Below are 22,887 nucleotides of genomic sequence, written 5' to 3' on the forward strand. Positions count from 1 at the left end.
CCCCAAATTGAAAAGTGGGGGTGTCCCTTCATCGCAAAGAAGACTTGGGAGATGGGAGAAAAACTCTTCTTTACTTCAGAGGTAGGAGGAGTTCTCCTAGTTTGAGGCCTAGGCTTCTTTTGCGAAGGAAAAAAAAAGTTATTTTTACCTGTGCCATCTTTAATAAAGTTGTCTAAAGCATCAAAGAGAGTTTTCCTGTTAAAATAATATACTAGGGATGCACCGATACTAGTATCTGTACCGATAAGAGAGTATTTGAGGGAGTACTCGTACTCCCCCAAATGCTCAGATACATTTCCAGATACCTGTACTGCCAGTCAGAGGAAGAAGATTTCCTCTGCCCGGCAGCTTCATAGGGGAACATGGAGCAGACTTCCTGGGCAATCAGGAACCTGGCTGTGAGTATTGACCTGCCTCCTGGCTTCCTGATTGGCCAGGAAGCCGGCTCCATGCTGATTGGCTGGGAAGCCGGCTTACTGGCCAATCAGCATCGAGCAGGCCGAACAGCTGGCTCCTTGCTGATTGGCTGGGAAGACTGTTTCCTGGCCAATTAGCATCGAGCTGGACAAACAGCCTGATGGTTTTCCATCAAAATCAGCATGGAGCCGGCTTCCCTGCCAATCATGAAGCCAGGAGGCGGCTCATTACTTGCCACCCGGCTTCCTGATTGGCAGAGAAGCCAACTCGGTGATGATTGGCTCGGAAGCTGATTTGCCAGCCAATCACAATCGAGTCGGCTAAACAACGTGGGGCCAGCTTCCTGGGCAATTAGGAAGCAGGCAGCATGTCATTACCCGATGTGCAGCTTCTTGATTGCCCAGGAAGCTGGCTTCATGCCAGTGGAAGCACCGGCATTGGTACTCGGTATCGGAAGTACCGAAAGCAAAATATCAGTAATCGTACTCGATACCCCAAAACCGGTATCTGTGCATCCCTATAATATACGCAGCAAGTGTTTTTTGGACTGCAGACAAACATTTCAGCCAAAGAGTTTTCTGCATTTTAAAAGACAGGAGACTCATTCAGGAGATGAAACAGAGAAAATCCACCAACCCATCTACACAATAGTGTTATGCAGCAGGCATGAGCTCTAAGTCATTAATAACTGAATAGTCAGGAAGGATAGCAGTGGGTACCTCGGACACATTCTAGGTCCATTCCCTGTCTGATAGATTGACATGTCAGCTATGGCAGGTTGCATGTTGGGACCTGCCAGGGAGAGCCTGTTTTGTAAGGACTGGAAATAGCCGAAACCACGGTGGGCAAAGCCCACTTTTGAATTAAAGATATTGCTCAAAAAATGGAGAACCGATCATTAGCAGTAGTCCAGTCTCCATACAGAATAGCTTGAAGAGAGGATTGTACCGGAAAGTTTTTCAATACATTTAGGAAACCCAGACCAATAACAGTAGTGGTTTCAGGCACGGAATGCTCCATTTTTAACATGTGTGCACTGCGTCAACAACAAACTTGGCGATTGGTGTCAGGTCCCTGCAGAGGGACACTAATAGCCACCCCAGAGCTGTTATTAAGGTGAGCTGTAGAGGCCCTCAGGACCACTCCCATATGATTGGGATCTGACATGTTGCACTACAACTAAGGCAACTTATATAAAACACACCAAGAAGAAACTTTGGATACCCACAAACCAGCTGCATTTTGAATAGCACCCCACGAACTAAGGCAACACAGCTTTGTAGCACCTGCATTGCAGCGCATCGCAATACGTGGTTACACACTACCGTGTGTTGCGGTGTGCTGTATGTCAATTTGTGTTATTTTTTTGTTACATTTTGTTCATTTAAATGAATGTACAAGACATAGATGTGACACAGACACTCCAGATAAGAACAATAGTGCGTCTTTTGTTGTCATAAGTGCATTAAGCACTTATGTCATATGCTGCACTTACATCAATAAAAGACGCACTATTCTCATCTGGAGTGCCAATGTCCCATCTATGTCTTGTGAATGTGACGGCGCCATCTGTCGGCCACCTTCGCACCCACCAGTTGTTCTTGGACTAGGCGGCTAGGAGTGTGATGGGTTCATGGACTTTTTAAATGAATGTAAAAACATGTAAGGTGTGAAGAAAAATTTATGTTAAGGCACCAGGATGCCAAGGTGTGAATGGGTTCGGAGGAGATAAAGTTTGAAACCTCACTTGGGCTTTAACTGTGGCTTAACATATTCCTAATCATTAGGTTTCCTTAAAAGGTTTTCCACTTTCACTAAAAGTGGAAAATGCCTGCATTAAAGTTATGATTAGTATAAGCAAGGGACCCTTTGGCCAGACACACATCAAGAAGCTGCTCTATTTGCACAAAAAGACAGCTGCAGAGTGCCTAGAGGTGCTGAGCCTTTTCTGATGTGATAAACCCATTGCCCTCTCATTACCCATTGCTCTCATCCACCATTAATCATTCATATGCTTAAAAAAGTAATTTTCCTCAGTTCCCTTGAGGGCACACACTCAGAATTGAGAAATGCATGGTTCTATTGGATCAAATACACTATCGCTCCATTAAACAGTGCAAATGATAATGTGTTATCTATATTTTGATGCTACTCCAAGGGAAAAGTCTACTCACACACTCCGTTCCCATCCTCACTCTAGCTTCTTATTCCCTACCTTTCATACAACTGCCCCACCCCCCCCCTGCCATTACCACTTTCTATGATTACCACTTTCAGATCACTCTGGACAATGTGTGCCAATAGACATGCCAATGGGACATTGGCATCTTCTGTTATAAAATAAAGATTTTTCTTTTTAATATTTTGTACTTTATATATTTTGCAATACAAGAAGGGAATGCAATGATAAATATCTTACCTTTCCAGTTTCAGAAGAATAAGACAGATTCAAGCTGCTGAGGTCATCGGAAGGCAAATTTATATTTTGCAGCCGTCTCTGTACTTCTTCTTCAATATATGCATGTATTCTATAAAAGCATTAATATGTTGATCAGACAGTCTGAAAGTAAATTGTGCTTCTCTTGCTATAAGGGCCAAACAGGATTTTGTATACACTTAAGACCAGAAATTTACGCCCTTACAATGCACATAAAAAAGCCAGCGTAATCAGTAAGGGATATTTGTCAGCAGTATCCACTTACTGCACTATGCACCAGGCAATTTAGGAATAATCGCATAAATAAGTTAAAAGCAGGGAAAATTACACTTTTTTACTACAATAATATTTGATTTCAAAGCACAAGCTAGAATAACAATACACTTCCCTAAAACGATAAAAGCATTCAGCCACAATGTAAGTTATTATAGCTCTGCCCGTGTTGTACCATGCTTACTTAGCAGAGGATTTAAATATGATTATATACCTGTCATCAGTCAGCTGAAGAAAATGTGGCTGAGATTTTACCGGGCTTGCTGGAGTGGTGGCGTGGGGGGGCTTTTCTTCCTGGGCTCCCGACAGGTTTTTTGAAAGTGGATCAGCAGTCACTTGAATCTTCTGCTTTAGCTGCTGGATTTCATGAGACAACCTGCATGTGATTCACAAGAGGCAACGTAAGACTCTACAAATATGGTAGATGGGGGCAAAAGCATCTAACATGCAGTCAAGTTTATATCCTACAGCAGCGCACATAATAAAAAAAAATACCCAGAGCAAGCAGACTGCACATTACTCAAGTCAGATCCACATCCTGAGATACTTTCTCCTTGGTTGCTAAGGATTAGAGAAACGTGCTCTTTCTGAAGAAGAAGCACAAACTTATAGAAACCTCTTGCAATAAAATACAAGAAGACATTTAAGAAAAATTGCAACAGGTTAACCCCTTCCTGACCAGAGGTCATTGATATCTAGACGGCCAGGCCGCATGCTTCAGTCATAGTTCTTACCAAGTTAACCAATTCAGATATCTAAAGGAATTTTTTGGTACACCGTTTTAATTTAAAAAAACTTTTTTGTTTTGTTTTTTAATTATAGGCTGACAAATTTGCAAAAAATGAAAAATGAAAACTTTTTTTCTTCCATTTGTAAGTTAGGTAGGTGTCCATTTTCATACAGGCAGGATTTTGCTTCCTCATGTCTGAGTAAAAAAAAATAGTGAGCAGCACATAGGTGGCATCACCAAATCTCACTCTGAATCTCCTGAGACTAATCAGTCAGAGATAGAAGTGCATTAGATAATCTCACAGCAGATATACAGCTAAGGAAAACTATAGTTTTTATTTAGTGAGCAAATATTTTTCATAAATATTGTAATGTTTACCTTAAAGTAGAACTATAGACGGATATTGAAACGTTGATGGCAGGTAGGCTTTTATTGCAGAAGAGACTCTGTATGCCCCTTCTGTAATAAAAGTTCCTTTCCTGCCTGTGCATGCAGGCAATGTTTCTCCTACATGTGCAGCTCAGTGTACCTTGGTGCTGGGACGAATGAGCCCTGGAGTTATTTTAAAACTGGCCGACTTCAGTTCAGTTTGAAAGTAATTTTGTTACTTTACTTTTTACATGATTGCTATTAAGTTATTTTACTAAAGGAAAACAAGTTGATCTTCATCAATTTTATTTTATTTTGTAGCCTCCAGCTATAGCCTAACTCAGGGTATGACAGCCTGGGCTTATACGAAGTGGGTTGAATGATGCTGTACTTTTAATTTTAACAGATGTTGGGGAATTTTCATTTTAAAACAAAGCTGGAGTTCTGCCTTATGTTTATAAATTAATAAAGTTTCAGGTCAGTGCCACAGACAGTATCAAAGCCATTGGATCAGAATGACATCAGAGCAACAAGCAGTGATTGTCCTAAATCTTTCAAAGAGATCAGAACTTTGCTTGGTGCATGTTTGTTTGGGGTCACAAATTCAGAAAGGACTGAAGCTGGACATAGACATGCAACTAGCATTTTTAGAGTCAGCAACAGCCGCCTACAAATTTCTCACAGATCAGGTTTCCTTTCAATATATTATCATAATCATACTTAAAAAGCAATTATAGTCATTTAAATATAATTATAAAAAGTCTCTAAAATTGCCAGAAAAAAAAAATCTAGGGTCTTCTGATTAGCAGCCTCTTCCCCTAAGCAAAAAACTAAATGATCACAGTTTACAATTTTTATAAGTTTTGCTTTGACTTTTTTTTATTTTGGGAAGCCGAGAATGTTGTAGTTCCAAAAGTTTAAATCTGAAAGAGTTTAATTGATTCTTAGAACTTGTTTATCCAGTACTCATATCCACTTATTCACAGTGAACCGAGCATCCTCCTATCCTACCGCAAATACAATTCTTATAAAAAAATATTGATAATTATGCTTACCGCTCTCTGTCTTGTTCCAAAGCTTTCTGTTCAGCTTCTAAACTGGCCTGAAGACCAGCCTGTTCCTGGCTGCTGTCCATTGCAGCAAGTTTACGCTTTTGCTCTTCTATTTCAACATCTATTGTGGAATGTCTCTGAAGAGCAGAATGTCTACGTTCCAGTTTAGCAACTGCTTGCTCCAAGGCTTCTTTGTGCTGCTTCTCCCTTGATTCCAGTATCTCTTTCTCCTTTTTCCTAACTTTCTCTTCCTGGCGAGCTATGTTTGCAGTAAACTCAAATGTTTCCTGTAGCTGTTGTAGTTGGTCACTGGTGGCCCGAAATTGTGTGAGCTGATCAGCCTTTTCTTCAATCTCTTTCTCAATCTGATACAAAGTTTTGTCTAACCCTAGCAGACCACTGTCCAGAATCTCTGACGCTCTCTGCTTTTCATCTAGCAATGCCGGCAGTTGGCTGTGCTTTATGTACCCAAGTTGTCTCTCCTTACAGTGCAGTCGGTATTCCATTTGCTTTATTGTGTCTCCATCTTCTGTTATCGGGGTTGAGGTCAGAGAACAATCATCTTCTTTCTTATTATCAACATTCGGGAGATTTAATCTACTAAGAATGTCCCGATCAGCAATTATTTCCTTCTCCAATCGATCTTTTTGTTGATTTAAGTCACCCACCAAACTAGCCAACTGTTCTACCTGGATTTTCTTAAATTCTGAAAATGTATTTATTGCTTTCTCAGCCTCTTCTGGATCTTCTTCACCTTCTGACCTACATTCCTTAGCACGTAGAAGATCTTCTCTTACATCTTCAAGAACTCGGACTTCCTCTTCTAATCTCAAGAAATCCCCCTGTTTTAGAAGCTGGATCATCTCCTGTTTTTCTCGAAGCTGTTCTTCAAGGCGAAATACAATCTTCATCTGTTCTCTCTCCTGTTCTTCCAGCCTTCTCATCTCCAGCTCTAGTTTCATGTACTGGTCATCCTTTTCTTTTGTAAGTTTTTCCAGTTCTTTAAAGATTTCCAATTTCTCTGCTTTTTCAGTACTATGCAGCTCTTGAAGCCTCTGAAGTTCTTGCTGGACCTTGACAAAACCCTCTTCTTCCTGCTTTTTCTTTTGCCGTTCTATCTCATGCTGTTCTCTCATCCTTTCTTCTTCAAATTTTTCCTTTTCAGCCAGCAAGTCTTTCAGTCTGGTTTCAATATCCAAACTTCTCCTCTTTAGGCTTTCTTCTTGTTTACGTATATGTAGCTGGACAATCTCTGTTTCTTTACGCTGAGATTCTACTTCTTGCTGCATTTTCTCTAATTCAACCTTTTCTGATTGCTGCTTCTCTTCCATTTCCTTTATCATTTTCCTGAAATAACAGTATATGAGATAAGGGAAAAATACAAAAGCTACATAATATTCATGCAATAAGGTAGACCTTCAATTTCAGGCAAGATTTACAGATTAAAAAAACAATTTACATCCCTGGTCATTACTTGCAGTGATTAAACATGGGTATTGACTGAAAGATTGTCAGCAGTGAAAGTAAGGTTCACCCAGAATTTTCATGATCACCTTTTTATATGAAGGAAAACTTCTGTTTAGGAATCCTAAATGGATACATCCAGAAGAGTTCAGTAAACAGGTATTCAAGGTACATCTCACAATGTGGATGTCTATGAGCAGACCCAAAACCTCTCTGCAATATCCTGGTAATGCGCTTGAACTCCCCAGAATGAGCTTGTGGTCACCTTACATATGTTAAAGCCCAATATGGGGCAATTTTTTAACAGTACCCCTGCATTATTTACTTCCTCTCTGGAGCTTGAAAAATTGCTTTCAGCTACAAGATGTTCTCAGTCTTCTAAGATGAAGGACGCACAGCATCATTGGGAAGATAATCAAAGCAGGGTATGATGGACCCACCCCCCCATGGGGGCATCACTACGGTGCCTGCAATCATGTGTAAAGATGCACATCATCTCTTGGCAGTGGGTGGACATCAGTTGTGCAGCAAGCTGTGCTGATGTGATAACATCAGCATCACGTGCAGAGGACAACCCATCGCCGGGAGAAGATTTGAAGATGAAAATGCATGTCACTTGTCCAGCCGGAAGACATCTGGAAAATGTACTGCAAGTATAAAATAGAAAATAAAAGGAGCGGGGGAAGTAGGGGGTCCTCTGGGGAAGGGAGTGTATCAAAAGCCAAAAATATTAGTATTTTTTTAATTTCATACAGAGTGATGAGGGGCTGTTGCTTTCTATGTCCCTGCTGTTGATATTTGCCATCTATTTTCCCTGGTGACCATTGTCAACAGGACTAAAAGTCAAGAAAAATGCAAAAATGTTGAGTGGTCACAAGAACAGGAATAGAGAGAGAATCTTTATTTCACTGCCTGTTGTGTTTACAGGCAAGGGACATATCCCCAGTGAGAAACTAATGGCAAAAAACAAAAAAAAATTATAAAGGTTTAACCATACCCTGATCTATAAAAGATTACAAAAAAATACGTTTTGGCTTTAGATAACTTTAACAGCAGCTGGTCTGCTAATCTCCATTCACCTAGCAACGACTTGCCCAAAAAAGTCAGGGACCAAGCAAGGCATGGTGTGTGTCTGTAAACACTGATAGTCTGGAGTTTTTCAATTTAAAGTCACGAGGCGGCCAAACAAAGTCATCTCGTGGCGTTATCTCGTGGCCCAACGCAGTACTGATGGGGTGGTCATAATAATCTAGCCACTCAGTGTATACATACATACATACATATATTTACGACATCCGGTGTAAGCTAAAATAACATTTTTAAAAAATCTAGCTAGAAAAATCTATAGTGCAAAATCCCTGTGGACAACAGTGCCACATTCTATTTCTTAAGTATTGCTACTCATTTCTCAGTTTCACCTCTAAAATCCAGCTCATAAATTTACATGACACTGACAATAACTGATGAATATATCATTCAGCCATTGACACATAATAATGCTCTGAAATGGACAGTAAACCATGGGTATCAGACAATACAATGACATTGCTTTAGAACTAAGAAAAAGACAAAAAAAAAAGTAATCTTAAACAAATATTTATTGCATAAATATAAAGTAGAGTTTATTTAAAATATTTTATTAATTACCTCTACTTTCTCTTAAAGTGCAACTAAAGCCAAAAGAGAGAGATTAGAATACTTGTCAAGTTTTTATTGGTTGATGGTAGGGTGCAAAATCACCAGCACTCCAGACAAATAAATGCGTCTCACAGATTCACTGTGAAGAACAGCGGCACAGACATACATACCGATGTTTTGGGGCCTTGCAGGGTCCCTTTCTCAAGGCAACAGTACATATGTACATATGGAGAAATGTCATACGGGAAACAAAATAAACAATTCTACAATGTCATTTTTACATGACAAACATGAATATATACAAAACCATCCTCAACCAAACTTACAACATGGTTGAGTACAGCATGTACTACTTATAATATTACTTGTCTGCACCAACAATTAATTTCCCAGAAAAAAAAATTCAGGGCTCGTCCACAGCATTAGAAAGTAGCCACTGGAGTGCCTTGTGTCAGGAGCAGTGCTGATGCGCAGAAAACAACACATTGCACTAACTTTTTTTTAAACTTTATTGAAAATTTAGTGCACACCATCACAAAGCAGTGGGGAGAACTGAATTCACTCTAAACAATACAATACGCCTTGTGTATGCAGTAACATTGTGCTGGAAAGTTTTGCTTATTTGACAACCCTAACGCATCTGGTGTGAGCAAGTTCTTAAGGTCTATCCCCCTTTTTCTTGGTTCCAGTAGTAGAGTGTATTAGTGCTGCTTGGACTAAGATGTGGGAAGGTCTTGTTGGTGTAAATTAAAAAGTGTCAAACAGTACTCGACTGTGTTGTTACAAATGCAACACAACCAGCCAGACCTCCAACATAAAGATCAAACTGACAATGGTGACAACGGTGTAAAATATGCTTAGATGTTGTCGCCATTAACTGTATATATGTCCTGTTAATACAGTGGGCTACATTTTTTTCTGTACCTTCACTATAAAGAAAGCATGAGCACCAATACTTCTGCAATCTGAGCAGGAATATTCTTCAACCCAAAGTGCTCGATACATTAAATTATTAAAATACACCCAGCGATATGCTTTTAAACTGTTTACTTGGCTGCCAAAACTCTAAAGAAATGGATGTATGGGTACTCACACAAATTCCCCGATTTGCAAGTGCAAACTGACTGACAAAGCTTTATGTTTTCCATTAAAGCAGGACAACGGCCATCTTTTGATTTGCGATATAATATCATGCCTTGGAAACTCCATTCAGATTAAGGGCCTACTCTTGGAAATTGACAAACAGCACCTATTTCTTTATGCCTTTCTGTTAAATTGCTTTGGTTTTCATGGCCACACAGCTCAAGAGAGAGTGAGGTAAATTTCATGAATAATATTTTCAGACAGGAAAATGAAGGTGAAAGCAAATGTACCCTTTTGCGGAAAGTAAAAACTAAAGGAAAATCACAAGGCTGGCTCTTTAAAGTAGACATTGCAAGTAAAATGGACATTTTCATGGGACAAGTTTCTTTGGCATCAAAAGCATGTCATTTGTATTTTTTTTTTTAAAGTACCTTTCTATAGTAAAACTTGATTGGCCTCCCCACATCAGCAGACCAGGGTGGAAAGATTGTAAGATCCTAGTTTGCTGGTCAGACGACTAGAAAGGGCACTGGGTACAAGTCCTGTGATGCATAATATACAGGGGATGGCTGCATCAAACTTGCAGTTGGTCTAAGGCCTAGGTCACACTTGCAATTCTGTCACTGCTAAAAAGTGCAAAAAAAAACAACTCACCATTTTTCCATAGGTTGCTCAATTGCAGGTCGGATGAGCAACATGTGGCACTCTTGCTGGTGAAGATTCTGCAGAATGTCACCCCCCAGCGATGTCTTGCAAGAGCAATATCTTGCTCACTCAGTCAGAAAGTGAAATACCTGTGAAAACAGGTATTTTCGAACTTGCCCTAACCTGCACAGCATGTGTGAAATTGGCCTTACTGAGAAGGAGTCTGCTCATGCACATTTAGCATGGAGGTTCCTGGGGTAGAAACATGAAAGGTGGATGATGCCAGTCACACAAGAACAGAAATAAAGATTTTCCCTGGCATATAAGCATTAATTGTTTTCTTCATGCTTTTTGATAAAAGGTCTGGTTATCAGCAAGATTATGCAGGAGATGATGCACTCGCCAAATTATCTTAAAGGAGAACTATGAGGTGAGTGTTTTCCACTCATCCTTATAGTTAAAACCGACCTGTGACAAAGAAGGTGTCACAGTTCGGCTCTATCAATCGAAGTGAGCAGAAACATGCACCAATCCGCTCACATCCTCATCGTCTCCCTGCAGTGAGCGGTGACTGTCAGTTCTATATGGGATTGGCATCATAGGCAGTGGGAAGTCAAGAACATTAAAAAAGCTATAAAAAAAATGAATTGTTGCAAAAGGTGGTGTACACGTATTTTAAAATTCTTATTTTTTTTACATAGATATGGTTTGGCTACATGCAAAACCCAATTTATCTAGCTACTATCTCTTCCATCTATCACTTACTACTCCCAATGCATCTTACAATAAAAATAAACAATCAAGTCATTAACAAATTAAGACCTATTACACATTTACCCATTTCTAGATTCCTGTTTTACATACCTCTTATGTTCCAGTTTTTCAAGCTCTTCTCGTTGTTGTCTTTCAAATTCCAGTCTGGTAAGAAAGCAGAACAAACTCTGTTATAGACAGACCTTGATATTAAAAAATGATGGTGCAATGAATGATGACCATGGAAAATGTAGAGAAAGGGCAATTTAAGATGGAAGGTTTATTTTTTCACTTTCACAGGAAATGAAGAATGGGTTGACCAGGGCTGCTAATTAGGTTTCCAGCTGCTGGGCACATCTATTTGAAAAGTCTGAATGTAAATGAATTTCTTAGGAGAAACTATTGAGGTGATAATGTTAAATAAGACGGATAAATGATTAGCACAGGCTTTGAGAGTTCACTACATTCAGGCACGGCAATCAATACACAGAAATTGAGTTTCTCTACCTTAGACAGATTGGTCCTTTTACAGGGAAAAAGCTGCCACCGAAGGTAGAGAGAAAGCAAAGTGATCAATTGTGCAAAGCTTTAGAATGAGGTAACAATAAAGTATTAAAGGGTAAGTCCACTGAAAAAACATATGTCACCTATAGCTAAATATTGCCTGTACGAATCACTCTGCAATGTTTGAAATTCTTCTTTTGGTAACAGGACTAAACTTACCATTAGGCACAGTAGGCTTGTGCTTATAGGCAGCAGAGGCAAAGAAGAGGCCTGTACAATCATTGACAAAACTTCCCCCATCTCTCAATGGTTCAAAGATTGTTCACCTACAGGCTCCTGCGAGGTAAATTCAGCCCTGTGCGGTGAGATTTTTTTTGGACGTATTAACATTTCCACCCATTTTGTCAATGTTATCGTAATGTTCACATTGTGGCAACACAGAAATTCTTCCCAGTGCAGAGAAATATGTTGAAGCACATGGGTGATTATACACATCAACCTATAAACAGGAAAAGTGGACTGACCCTTTAAACTGACAATGTTTATTGTGGTGTACACCACACTGGAAGCCTGCAGTACAATCTGGTAGATGGATAAATTAGAAACCATTAAAAAATGCAAAGTAAAAATTTGAGGGACATACATTATGATGTGGCTATGCCTGGCAACTGACTGCAGCAAACTCTTAATGAAGTTGTACTTTCAGTCATAGTGAGTGTGTCACAGCACAAGCAGACTACAGCCAGTACTTAATTTTCCATGTTAGGAATTTTGAGGTCAACTAGTTAGTTCACTGGTGCACATGACTATACCATTAAAACCTCTGTGTCCTCAAATTTCATTCCATGTGTTCTAATTATGCTCTCCACCAATGCTTACTGTGCTTCTACTAGATTGATAGGTAGACATAGGAACAGATAAATATACACACAATTCAGGTTAAAATAAAGAACAAGCAAGTCAGCACACAAATTCATTAAGCCCATCAAACACAGATCGTGCTTTCTTGAATTTGCAAACTACATTTGAATATTTACATTTTCCTATAACTCATAAGCAAGTTAACCAAGCTCTTTCATCATTTCTGCAAGAGCAGGAAAGGTAAATATACTTCTCAATAGTGTACTTCTTAATAATAACTAGCGTCTTTATGTGCATCATGTCAAAACTTTTTTCTGCAGTTTTGGGTAGAGTAGGGAAGGGTTAACAACCTTGTCAAGTTTTTATTGCCGTTTGTGCCTCTGCTAGGGAGATTTACACTCTGTATTTGTCCTGGAGACCATTGCCATTAGGACAGAAAGTGAAAGGGAATCTGTAACCGTAATAGAGGGGAAATCCTTCAATGGGGACACTTGCTCCTGTGACTACTGTCTTAAAGAAGATTTTCCTCACTTTGGAGACATTTCCTCTCACTTACCGTGGTCTATGTGTAAGTGAAAGCGCCACAGATGGCAAAAAAAGGGGGGGGGAAAGGGCATTTTAACATTTGCTACTCTATTCAAAACTAAAATAAAAATGTGTGGACAAGGGACAAGGTTCCCTTGTCCACACATGACCTGTCTCACTAATGAGGGACATTTGGCCAAAATTGTAAGAGAGGCTACCCTCGTCATCTCAGGCTCTGCATACATCTAGATGACCCATTCCCATGACATTTTGGGTTAGCTTAAGAAAGACCACAGAGGGTACAGCCTGTTATGAAGCACAGTTTGTCTGACAAACTTTGGACTGAGTCGTCTGATAAGGGATAAGTCACTGATTTATTTCTGTTGTGAATGCAAATTGCAGCTTGAGCTATGGAGCCTGTTAACAAGGCTGTCATTAGGTAATGTGAAAAAGAGTTGAAAGCTCTACCTGGTCCACCTGAAAAAGAGAAACATGTTTTAAATAATACTAACGAAATACAATATGTGCACTATTCAATCCCTGTAAAACATGCTTTTAGGCTTAGTTTTAAAAAACAAAAAAACACATTTTGCAGCTCTAAAAGTTACAGATTGCAAAGTACTGCTGGCTTTAATGAATCTGGCCTTTTTTTTGTTTAATTGGACTCAAATATTACCAAGCTAACATCTAATTTGAAATAAAGCAATCTTCACTTTTTCACTTCACAATTTTTCTCCAAGTAAAGGAAATAAAAATGCCTGTGATTAGAACGGTGAACTCTGCCACTTTTAGTCCCAGTGCTAAATTGTTCTTTTCAGGAAAATCAATAAATTATTGAAACAACATTTGTTAATTAAAAGAATCCGGAAAATGTGTGAATATTGTGCAAATGGACTGCTTCAGCTTGTTAGCCATGAAAAAAAAAATCTCAGAAGAACTGAATAAAAAGGGAAAAATAAACGGTAGATATAGCAAGATTTAGCTAAAGATTTTAGTCTACGTTCACAGTGTTTTTCTAAGCGTGAACATAAAAAGTAATACATTTTTATAGGGTTTGTTCACACCTGCATGTTTGTACGCTTGCACAAAAAATGCAAAACGTGGAAAGAAGTACATGCACAATTTTCTGGGTGATTGCAGCATGTTCTGTCCCCGAAAAGACTGTGTTTGTAGCCGCGAACGCTCGGAAAAACGAGCGTCTATTAAGATTTGCACATTTTTGTGCGCCTGCCCGGCTGCACATTTTCTGTGTGTAAAAAACCTGCTGAATTCCAAACGCACAGGTGTGAATAGAGCCTAAGCAGAACTGGCTGACCTCTTCTGAAAATGCTAGGTGTCTGGCTGTCATAATAATGCTTTGATTAGATACAATGATTTCAAATCATTATGAAACCTTGTTTGTTGTAAGCTTGGTAAAGCCAGACACAGCTAGACAACTAGAATTTTCAGAAGAAAGCTAGAAATTGTGGGCCCCATAGTTCTCGTGTGGCAAGTGTACTTTAAAACTTCTGATATGGAGACTGTGGTGTTATTGTGGACGCTGATAGCACAGAGATAAAGTGGGATCCCACTAAGAGGCAGCGGACTTCAGTACATTTTACCTAGACAGGTGACGGTTTTTGTGCACCGCTCCTCTTTTTGGAACCTACTCTATTTTCCCCAGCTCTAGCTTTTTTTTTTTAAGCTTTGTCATCTTTCCTAGCGCTATTGTCAAAAATACCATACATCTTTGACACCATTAAGAGCTAGCAAGTTCTTAAATATCCATATAGCAAGTCATCTGTTGAATGTACTGCATGTTTAAAAAAAAAAGAAAAATAATCTTAACCTTTTCATGATGTTTCCCAGAATTTGTACCACTTTCCTGTACTCTCAAATCTTCATAAATTTTCAGCCACCTTCAAAAAAGTAATCCAAAAATAGTTTCCCAAAACCAGTTTTATTTACCTTTGTGGATAGAGTGGAGAAGGTCTTTTATATTCCTGCTGGGGAGATCCACCATTACTATAGTTCCAGTAAGGGGGGAGGGAAACTTAAGTGGGGATACTTGTTCTGGTAAAAAATGCCAAAGGTGGGGTTTCCCTTCACTTTGGGAAGATTTACACTCCCTGTTATGTTTCTGGGACAGAAAGAAAATAGAAATCTTCTACAGGGTTTGTAACTTTTATTTCTTTAGGTTCTGTAGCAATGATCTGAACAGGACAATATTCCAACTACAAATCTTGGATGCAAGATAATTGCAAGAAAGAACTGACAATCAGAATAAAACTTTCTCCAAGAACTTTTTTCATCGCAGTTCTGGTTGTTGGTTGCTGTCAGGCTGCATGTCAAACAATTCTTCCTTTAGGCCTGGTGCACACCTGGGCGTTTTACAGCGCGTTCCTACGCGCTGTAAAACGCTCAACATGTGAAAACCAATAATTGCCTATGGGCAAGGTTCCCACCTGGGCGTTTTACAGCGCGTAGGAACGCGCTGAAAACGCCCTATGCCCAAAGAAGTACAGAAGCTTCTTTGGGGCATATTTGCCGTGCGTATCCATTAGGGTACAGCCGGATAGCACTCGGAAACGCGCATTTGTCTCACATTTTTACCACAAATCGCGGTCAAAACGCACTGCACAAAACGCGCGGCAAACGTGCATATTCCGTACGCCCAGGTGTGAACCCAGCCTAAGACACAAACAAGTTGTTCCCTAATATGCAATCCCCATTTATTTATTTTTTGTAGTTTATAAAGCATTGTTGTTAACTTGGCGTGCAGACGTTGAAATCCTTCAGAGCAAAGTGCACTAGACTAGCTCTGGGGCTTGACATGAACATAAGGGTGAACTTCAATCAACACTTGGTACACATGCATTATTCTAACTACCCTTCAGCCCATGGCTTTAATCTGTCCAGATTTAGCCATGCCACATGTCAAGGCACAGTATGGAAGCAACAGCCAGGGCAATGATGTTTCATATCAGTCAGGTTTCTAATTTTACCATTATACATCAGTTTATTTTATTTTCATCACTTTAGATTTGTAATGCTGCTTATTTATATGTAAAGTATATGCTTGTACTCTGTAAACATTAATTTAGGCGAATACTGCGGTTTCAATATTTTCATATATTACAGATATTATTATTATTATACAGGATTTATATAGCGCCAACAGTTTGCGCAGCACTTTACAATATAGGGAAGACATTACAATCACAATACAAATCAAGACAAGATGGTAAGGAGGGCCCTGCCCCTGAGGGCTTACAATCTAAAAGGGAGGTGGAAGTGATACATGAGGAGGGTGCTGTGTGGGGATGAATTGTTTGAGAGCGTGATGATTGAGCGGTTAGGTTGAGGTGGGATAGGCTTCCCTGAAGAGATGAGTCTTTAGGGAATGCCAAAGGCAGTCAAGGTGGGCGACAGATGGACAGGTTGGGGTAAAGAATTCCAGAGGATGGGAGAGACTCTAGAGAAGTCCTGGAGGCGAGCATGGGAGGAGTTGACAAGGGAGCTGGAAAGCAGGAGGTCTTGGGATGAGCGGAGCCGACGGTTAGGGTGATACTTTGAGACCAGGTTTGAGATATAGCCGGGGGCGGAGTTGTGGATGGCTTTGTAACACGATTGTTAATATTTAGAATTTTATCCTTTGGGCGAGGAGAAGCCATTGCAGGGATCGACAGAGGGGGTTGCAGGCACTGAGCGGTTGGTTAGGTGAATGAGTCTGGCAGCTGCATTCATGATAGACTGAAGGAGGGATATCCTGTGTAGTGGAAGACCAATGAGGAGGGAGTTGCAATAGTCAGGACGAGATATAACAAGGGAGTGGATGAGTAATTTTGCGGTTTCTTTGGTGAGGAAGAGGCGTATTTTGGAGACGTACGAAGGTGAAGGCGGCAGGATTTGGATAGTGATTGGATGTGGGGAAGAAAGGTGAGGTCCCAGTCAAGGATGAGTTGTGTTAACAATCTCAGGGGAAAAGTTGGGGGAAGGTGCACGGGCAGGAGGAAATATCAATATATTTACAGTGGAGCTTTCAGTACCGTAAAGGGCAAGTCTGCATGAGATAATTTTTGACTTATCAGATTATACAGTAAGGGCCCATTCACAACTGCGTTGGAGCTGTGCTGGCTGTTGTTTATAGCCATGCCACATGTCAAGGCACAGTATGGAAGCAACAGCCAGGGCAATGATGTTTCATATCAGTCAGGTTTCTAATTTTACCATTATACATCAGTTTATTTTATTTTCATCCCTTTAGATTTGTAATGCTGCTTATTTATATGTAAAGTATATGCTTGTACTCTGTAAACATTAATTTAGGCGAATACTGCGGTTTCAATATTTTCATATATTACAGATATTATTATTATTATACAGGATTTATATAGCGCCAACAGTTTGCGCAGCACTTTACAATATAGGGAAGACATTACAATCACAATACAAATCAAGACAAGATGGTAAGGAGGGCCCTGCCCCTGAGGGCTTACAATCTAAAAGGGAGGTGGAAGTGATACATGAGGAGGGTGCTGTGTGGGGATGAATTGTTTGAGAGCGTGATGATTGAGCGGTTAGGTTGAGGTGGGATAGGCTTCCCTGAAGAGATGAGTCTTTAGGGAATGCCAAAGGCAGTCAAGGTGGGCGACAGATGGACAGGTTGGGGTAAAGAATTCCAGAGGATGGGAGAGACTCTAGAGAAGTCCTGGAGGCGAGCATGGGAGGAGTTGACAAGGGAGCTGGAAAGCAGGAGGTCTTGGGATGAGCGGAGCCGACGGTTAGGGTGATACTTTGAGACCAGGTTTGAGATATATCCGGGGGCGGAGTTGTGGATGGCTTTGTAACCGATTGTTAATATTTAGAATTTTATCCTTTGGTCGAGGAGAAGCCATTGCAGGGATCGACAGAGGGGGTTGCAGACACTGAGCGGTTGGTTAGGTGAATGAGTCTGGCAGCTGCATTCATGATAGACTGAAGGAGGGATATCCTGTGTAGTGGAAGACCAATGAGGAGGGAGTTGCAATAGTCAGGACGAGATATAACAAGGGAGTGGATGAGTAATTTTGCGGTTTCTTTGGTGAGGAAGAGGCGTATTTTGGAGACGTACGAAGGTGAAGGCGGCAGGATTTGGATAGTGATTGGATGTGGGGAAGAAAGGTGAGGTCCCAGTCAAGGATGAGTTGTGTTAACAATCTCAGGGGAAAAGTTGGGGGAAGGTGCACGGGCAGGAGGAAATATCAATATATTTACAGTGGAGCTTTCAGTACCGTAAAGGGCAAGTCTGCATGAGATAATTTTTGACTTATCAGATTATACAGTAAGGGCCCATTCACAACTGCGTTGGAGCTGTGCTGGCTGTTGTTTCAAGTGCAGCCCCAAATGCAAGACAAGGCAATTTGCCTGGTCACGGATGGTGCCCATTTACACGACCGCATTGTGGTGGGAACGCGGTGGTATGCGCTGAAAAAAAGTAAGGTGTGCCTTTTTTTTTTTTAACGCAGAGGAATACAACGCTGTACAACTGCCTCACTACCCAGATTTGCTGCCCATACAACTGAATGAAATGTCACTTGTGACATTTCAATCAAGTTCTAACAAACAAAAAATGCACGGGGATCATTGCTTCGGCATTGTGGGGGCTGTGTGATCAGCACAGTGTCTGGTGTGAATGGGCCCTAAAAGATATATATATATATTTTTTTTTTTTTTAAAGCTCTTACTTTAATCATTAAAAATCAACCTTCAAAAATGTATCTAATAACATTTGTTTTTTGTTTTGGAAAGAGGAAAAGGTTAAAACCTCTGTTGGGATGCTTTCCGTGTCCCAGTTAGGGAGATTCATTCTCTATATTTGTCTTGTTGTCTGCTGTCATCGGGACTAAGAAAAATCTAACATTTTGAAAACATGAAAATAAAAGTAGAAACAAATCCTGACAGGGGCTTTAACTATTCCCTACTCTATTCAAAAGGAAAACAAAATATTTCTAATTTGGATCCACTGTGAGCTTCAGTCAAGTGACTTTTCCTTGGCCAAGAGTATGTAATACTGCAGGTTAGTGGTTAGCACTTCTGCCCTGCAGCACTGGGATGCCTGGTTCAAATGCTGGTCAGGACACTATCTGCATAGAGTTTGCATGCTCTCACTGTGCTCATGTGCGTTACCTTCGAGTACTTAGGTTTCTTCAACACTCCAGAGACATGCTGGTAGGTTAATTGTGGCCCAAAGATATATATATATATTTTTTTTTTTTTTAAAGCTCTTACTTTAATCATTAAAAATCAACCTTCAAAAATGTATCTAATAACATTTGTTTTTTGTTTTGGAAAGAGGAAAAGGTTAAAACCTCTGTTGGGATGCTTTCCGTGTCCCAGTTAGGGAGATTCATTCTCTATATTTGTCTTGTTGTCTGCTGTCATCGGGACTAAGAAAAATCTAACATTTTGAAAACATGAAAATAAAAGTAGAAACAAATCCTGACAGGGGCTTTAACTATTCCCTACTCTATTCAAAAGGAAAACAAAATATTTCTAATTTGGATCCACTGTGAGCTTCAGTCAAGTGACTTTTCCTTGGCCAAGAGTATGTAATACTGCAGGTTAGTGGTTAGCACTTCTGCCCTGCAGCACTGGGATGCCTGGTTCAAATGCTGGTCAGGACACTATCTGCATAGAGTTTGCATGCTCTCACTGTGCTCATGTGCGTTACCTTCGAGTACTTAGGTTTCTTCAACACTCCAGAGACATGCTGGTAGGTTAATTGTGGCCCATCTAAACTGGCCCTGCCTGTATGTATGCATTTGAGGTAAGGATCTTCAATTTAAAGCTTGTTGAGGGCACGGACTTATATAAATAAATAGTATGTAGAGCACTGTGTAAATTGTGAGCGCTATATAAATGCCTGTAATAAATATTCTAATGTAATCAGTCTTCTGCAGGCAGGAAGAAGCAGTTCAAATGCAACACTTTGCATCAACTCACAACATGATAGACTGTAGCAGGAACTGGTCTGTGTCAGACATTTGTGACCAAAGCAACAAACTGAACAGGCACTAGGATTTAGATCATTGTTTAATCTCTGAGCCAGAAAGTATATATCTGATGTTTTAAAGTAAAAGGTTACCCGAGTATGTTCTGAGAATAAGTAAAAGTAATGTAACTCATATGAAGCATCAATTATTTTTGCTTGGTGGAGAGGTGAAATGCAAGACTCCCTAGACAAGAGGATCCTTGGTGCCAAAGGTAAGCTTACCTCCCTGTTTTTCTGTGTATTGTTCTTCTGAGGAGTTTATAGGATGTGTTTAGGATGCCTGCCAGCCTGCATGCTTAATAGATATTAAACACGACATTAAAAGGCTGTGTTTCAGCATTTAGTGGCTATAATTAAATTCCCTGCTATTTATTTTATAAACTGTGTCCTCACTACCAATAAAGCAATGTGTCCTGAAATCCCTCAAACCTACACAGCCCTCTGTATAGTAGTACCACCACCCACACAAAATTCTATGCAAATAACTTTTTGAGAAGCTAGGCACACATTTGACAGGAAATAGACCTGGTAATACCTTGCTTAAGCACTGAGCTTTGCATTGTGGGATGCAGGTGTACAACATACCTGGAAACTGAGACCTGAGATCTAACTTATAGCAATGGTTTTCTGTGAAGCAATAAATTTGTGAAACATGTTTGCAACAATTTACAGAACAGATTATTTTTGTTTTTTTTCTGGTATTTTTGAGTAGGGATGCTAATGTGTCCCTTTTAAATGTCTAAACTATAGCGGATATAATAAGATAATGTGCAGGGCCCTGCCTGTTTTGTGTTTTTCAAATAAAAAATTGCTTTGAAGAGGCACTTTGTGAAGACATATTTACAACATATGCATACAATGTTCCTTTTCATTGGAGGTATTTTTTTTTAAAACCAAGAATTTAATTGTCACATAGTTCTCCTTTAATTAAGAAAAGTATTCAACCTTTTTTGCCAATAGTTCTCCTCAGGGTCACAGGAGGACATATGCTGTGTCCTCCGGTGACCCAAACTTCAGTATCCGCTATATGTTGAGAGCATAACAGCCAGGACGGATCCCGACAACGCTGTTGAGATCCACCCCACTGGCTGATTGACAGCTGGCTCTGCCTATCCGTTCCTCCAGTCAGCTCTCGAGAAATGGAGCAGGGAGGGGTGGGAAATCCCTGTGGGGAGCGGTGACCGAGAGTCAACGCTCCCTGCAGGGAGAGGATCGGGAAGTCAGTGACAGGGGTGTGTTTTCCCCGACTTCCCGATCAATAGAGCCTTCCATCGCCCGACACCCCCGCCATGCTTCCCGGGGTCCGTTGCCCCTCCTATGGGCCCAGAACCGGCTTCTGCAGTGCCCGCGGGGAGCTGAGGAGGAGAGGAGGAGATGGACGTACCTCCGTTCGGCGATCCCCTCCCCGTTCTATGGGACCGGGAGCGATGCAAATTGCATCACTTCCAGTCCCATAGCTGTCAGTGCTAGGGGTCTGAAGCCCAGCTATAAGCTATTGAAGTGCAATCTGCACTTCAATAGCTTATTTCTAGTGTAAGGGTGACACTGGGGATCTTTTGGACCCCCAGCATCACCTTAAAGAGTACCAGTCACCAATTTTAGAATTAAAATTAAATCAAATATAAAAATAATGTAAACATTTTTTTAAAGTCCCCGCGTCGCCATGTAAAAACGTGTTGGGTGCGCCTACGTATGAAAACGACGAACTCGCTACACATGTTGGGTATAGCCGCGCACGCTGGAGTGAGAGCAATAATTCTAGGGCCAGTATTTTTGGGCATCTCTAAATTGATGACCTGTCGGGGCTTTTAAAACGTTGTCTATGGACTTTTTGGGGTACTGAAGTTTGTCGCCATTTCACGGACGCAAACATTTTTTAACCTGGGCATGTTGGGTATCTAGTTACTCGGTGTAACCTCATCTTTTATATTTTATTTAAAAATTGGTATTTTATTGTGTTTTGGGGCATTTAAGTACATTTTACACTAAATTTTGGGGTATATTGTGCAACATACAAATTTGCAACTGCCACCAATTTATTCTATAGGGTCTTGGCTTTCAGAAAATATATAATGTTTGGGGGTTTTAAGTACTTTTCAGGCCTAAAATGTGGAATATAACATGGGTGCAAAAATTGGGAAAATTAAAAGTAAAGGTAAATCCAATATTTTAGTTGTTAGTAGAGAAAGAGATGAAGACAAAACATCCAACGAGGTAAAATGTTCTAAGATGAAAATTCCCTTAATTTTGAGATTTCTCCACTTCCTGTCCTGGAGACGCAATAGGAAACAAGAGGAAAAATCCCTAAAGTAGGAAAGAGACAGCAAAAGATAACCTAACAGAGATTTTAACCCTTTCTACTGTTTCCAAAACGGGAAAAAAATGGATACACACTTCAGTATTTGGAAATTCAAATAAAATGATATAACAATTAAATAATCAGGTTAGGGTGAGGTGGATAAAATGATCTAGAAGGCTCTCAATGAATCCAATAGGAAGCACAGTAGAGCTTTCTTACCACCAAAGGTATCTGCAAGTCTCTCTCACATCACATATCTCATAAATGAGGGCATTATAATTGTATGCATTTTAGAACAGTGAAAGGGGAGAAGGTGTTTGTAAGCATTTATAATCAGAACAGCTTTAAAACACAAGCTGATCTAGAGAGCGTGATTAAACTAGCGGCACTATTTTAACTTCATGAGGTGTTTGTGTTCAAAAAGTGGGGTTTTCATGTAAAAAAAAGCATGGAAAAAAATAATGCACAGCAATGAAAGAAATCTAAAGAAAAAAGGTAATTTGAGGGTTTTAGCTTTCTTTATTTTTAGGATTCATATTGGAAGAAAATTTGACGTTCTCCATAAAATAATCAATATCTATCCCCCCTACCCACAGAGGGAAACAATCCAGCAATTTACCTTTTCATGGAGAGCAGCAAATTATATAAAAGCTCATATCTCCATTATACTATTGTATTTTTCAAAGCATTTAACTTCAGGCAGATACATACAAGAAAATTGTTTAAAAAGGTTCTGTATTCCTTAAAAAGTATTCACTAAATGTACTTCTGTATAGCTTCCATGAGAATAAAGTCTGCTCTGTGATCTAGTCGGTTTTAATGGTA

At 40.0% G+C, this 22,887-nt stretch overlaps 1 protein-coding gene across 1 annotated transcript in view; it reads right to left on the bottom strand.

Annotated features, from left to right (window-relative positions):
* KIF16B (kinesin family member 16B) overlaps positions 1 to 22,887 on the bottom strand; it is a 264,485-nt gene that overhangs the window by 108,145 nt on the left and 133,453 nt on the right. The window contains exons 18-21 of the mRNA XM_018564217.1: positions 10,973 to 11,026; positions 5,282 to 6,625; positions 3,342 to 3,503; positions 2,837 to 2,945 (exon numbers count right to left, since the gene is read on the bottom strand). Coding sequence (XP_018419719.1) covers positions 2,837 to 2,945; positions 3,342 to 3,503; positions 5,282 to 6,625; positions 10,973 to 11,026 — 1,669 coding nt within the window. The remainder of the gene's footprint in view (positions 1 to 2,836; positions 2,946 to 3,341; positions 3,504 to 5,281; positions 6,626 to 10,972; positions 11,027 to 22,887) is intronic.

This window comes from Nanorana parkeri, unplaced genomic scaffold (genome assembly GCF_000935625.1).
Source record: "Nanorana parkeri isolate BGI_ZX_2015 unplaced genomic scaffold, ASM93562v1 scaffold737, whole genome shotgun sequence".
In the NCBI taxonomy this organism is placed as follows: domain Eukaryota; kingdom Metazoa; phylum Chordata; class Amphibia; order Anura; family Dicroglossidae; genus Nanorana; species Nanorana parkeri.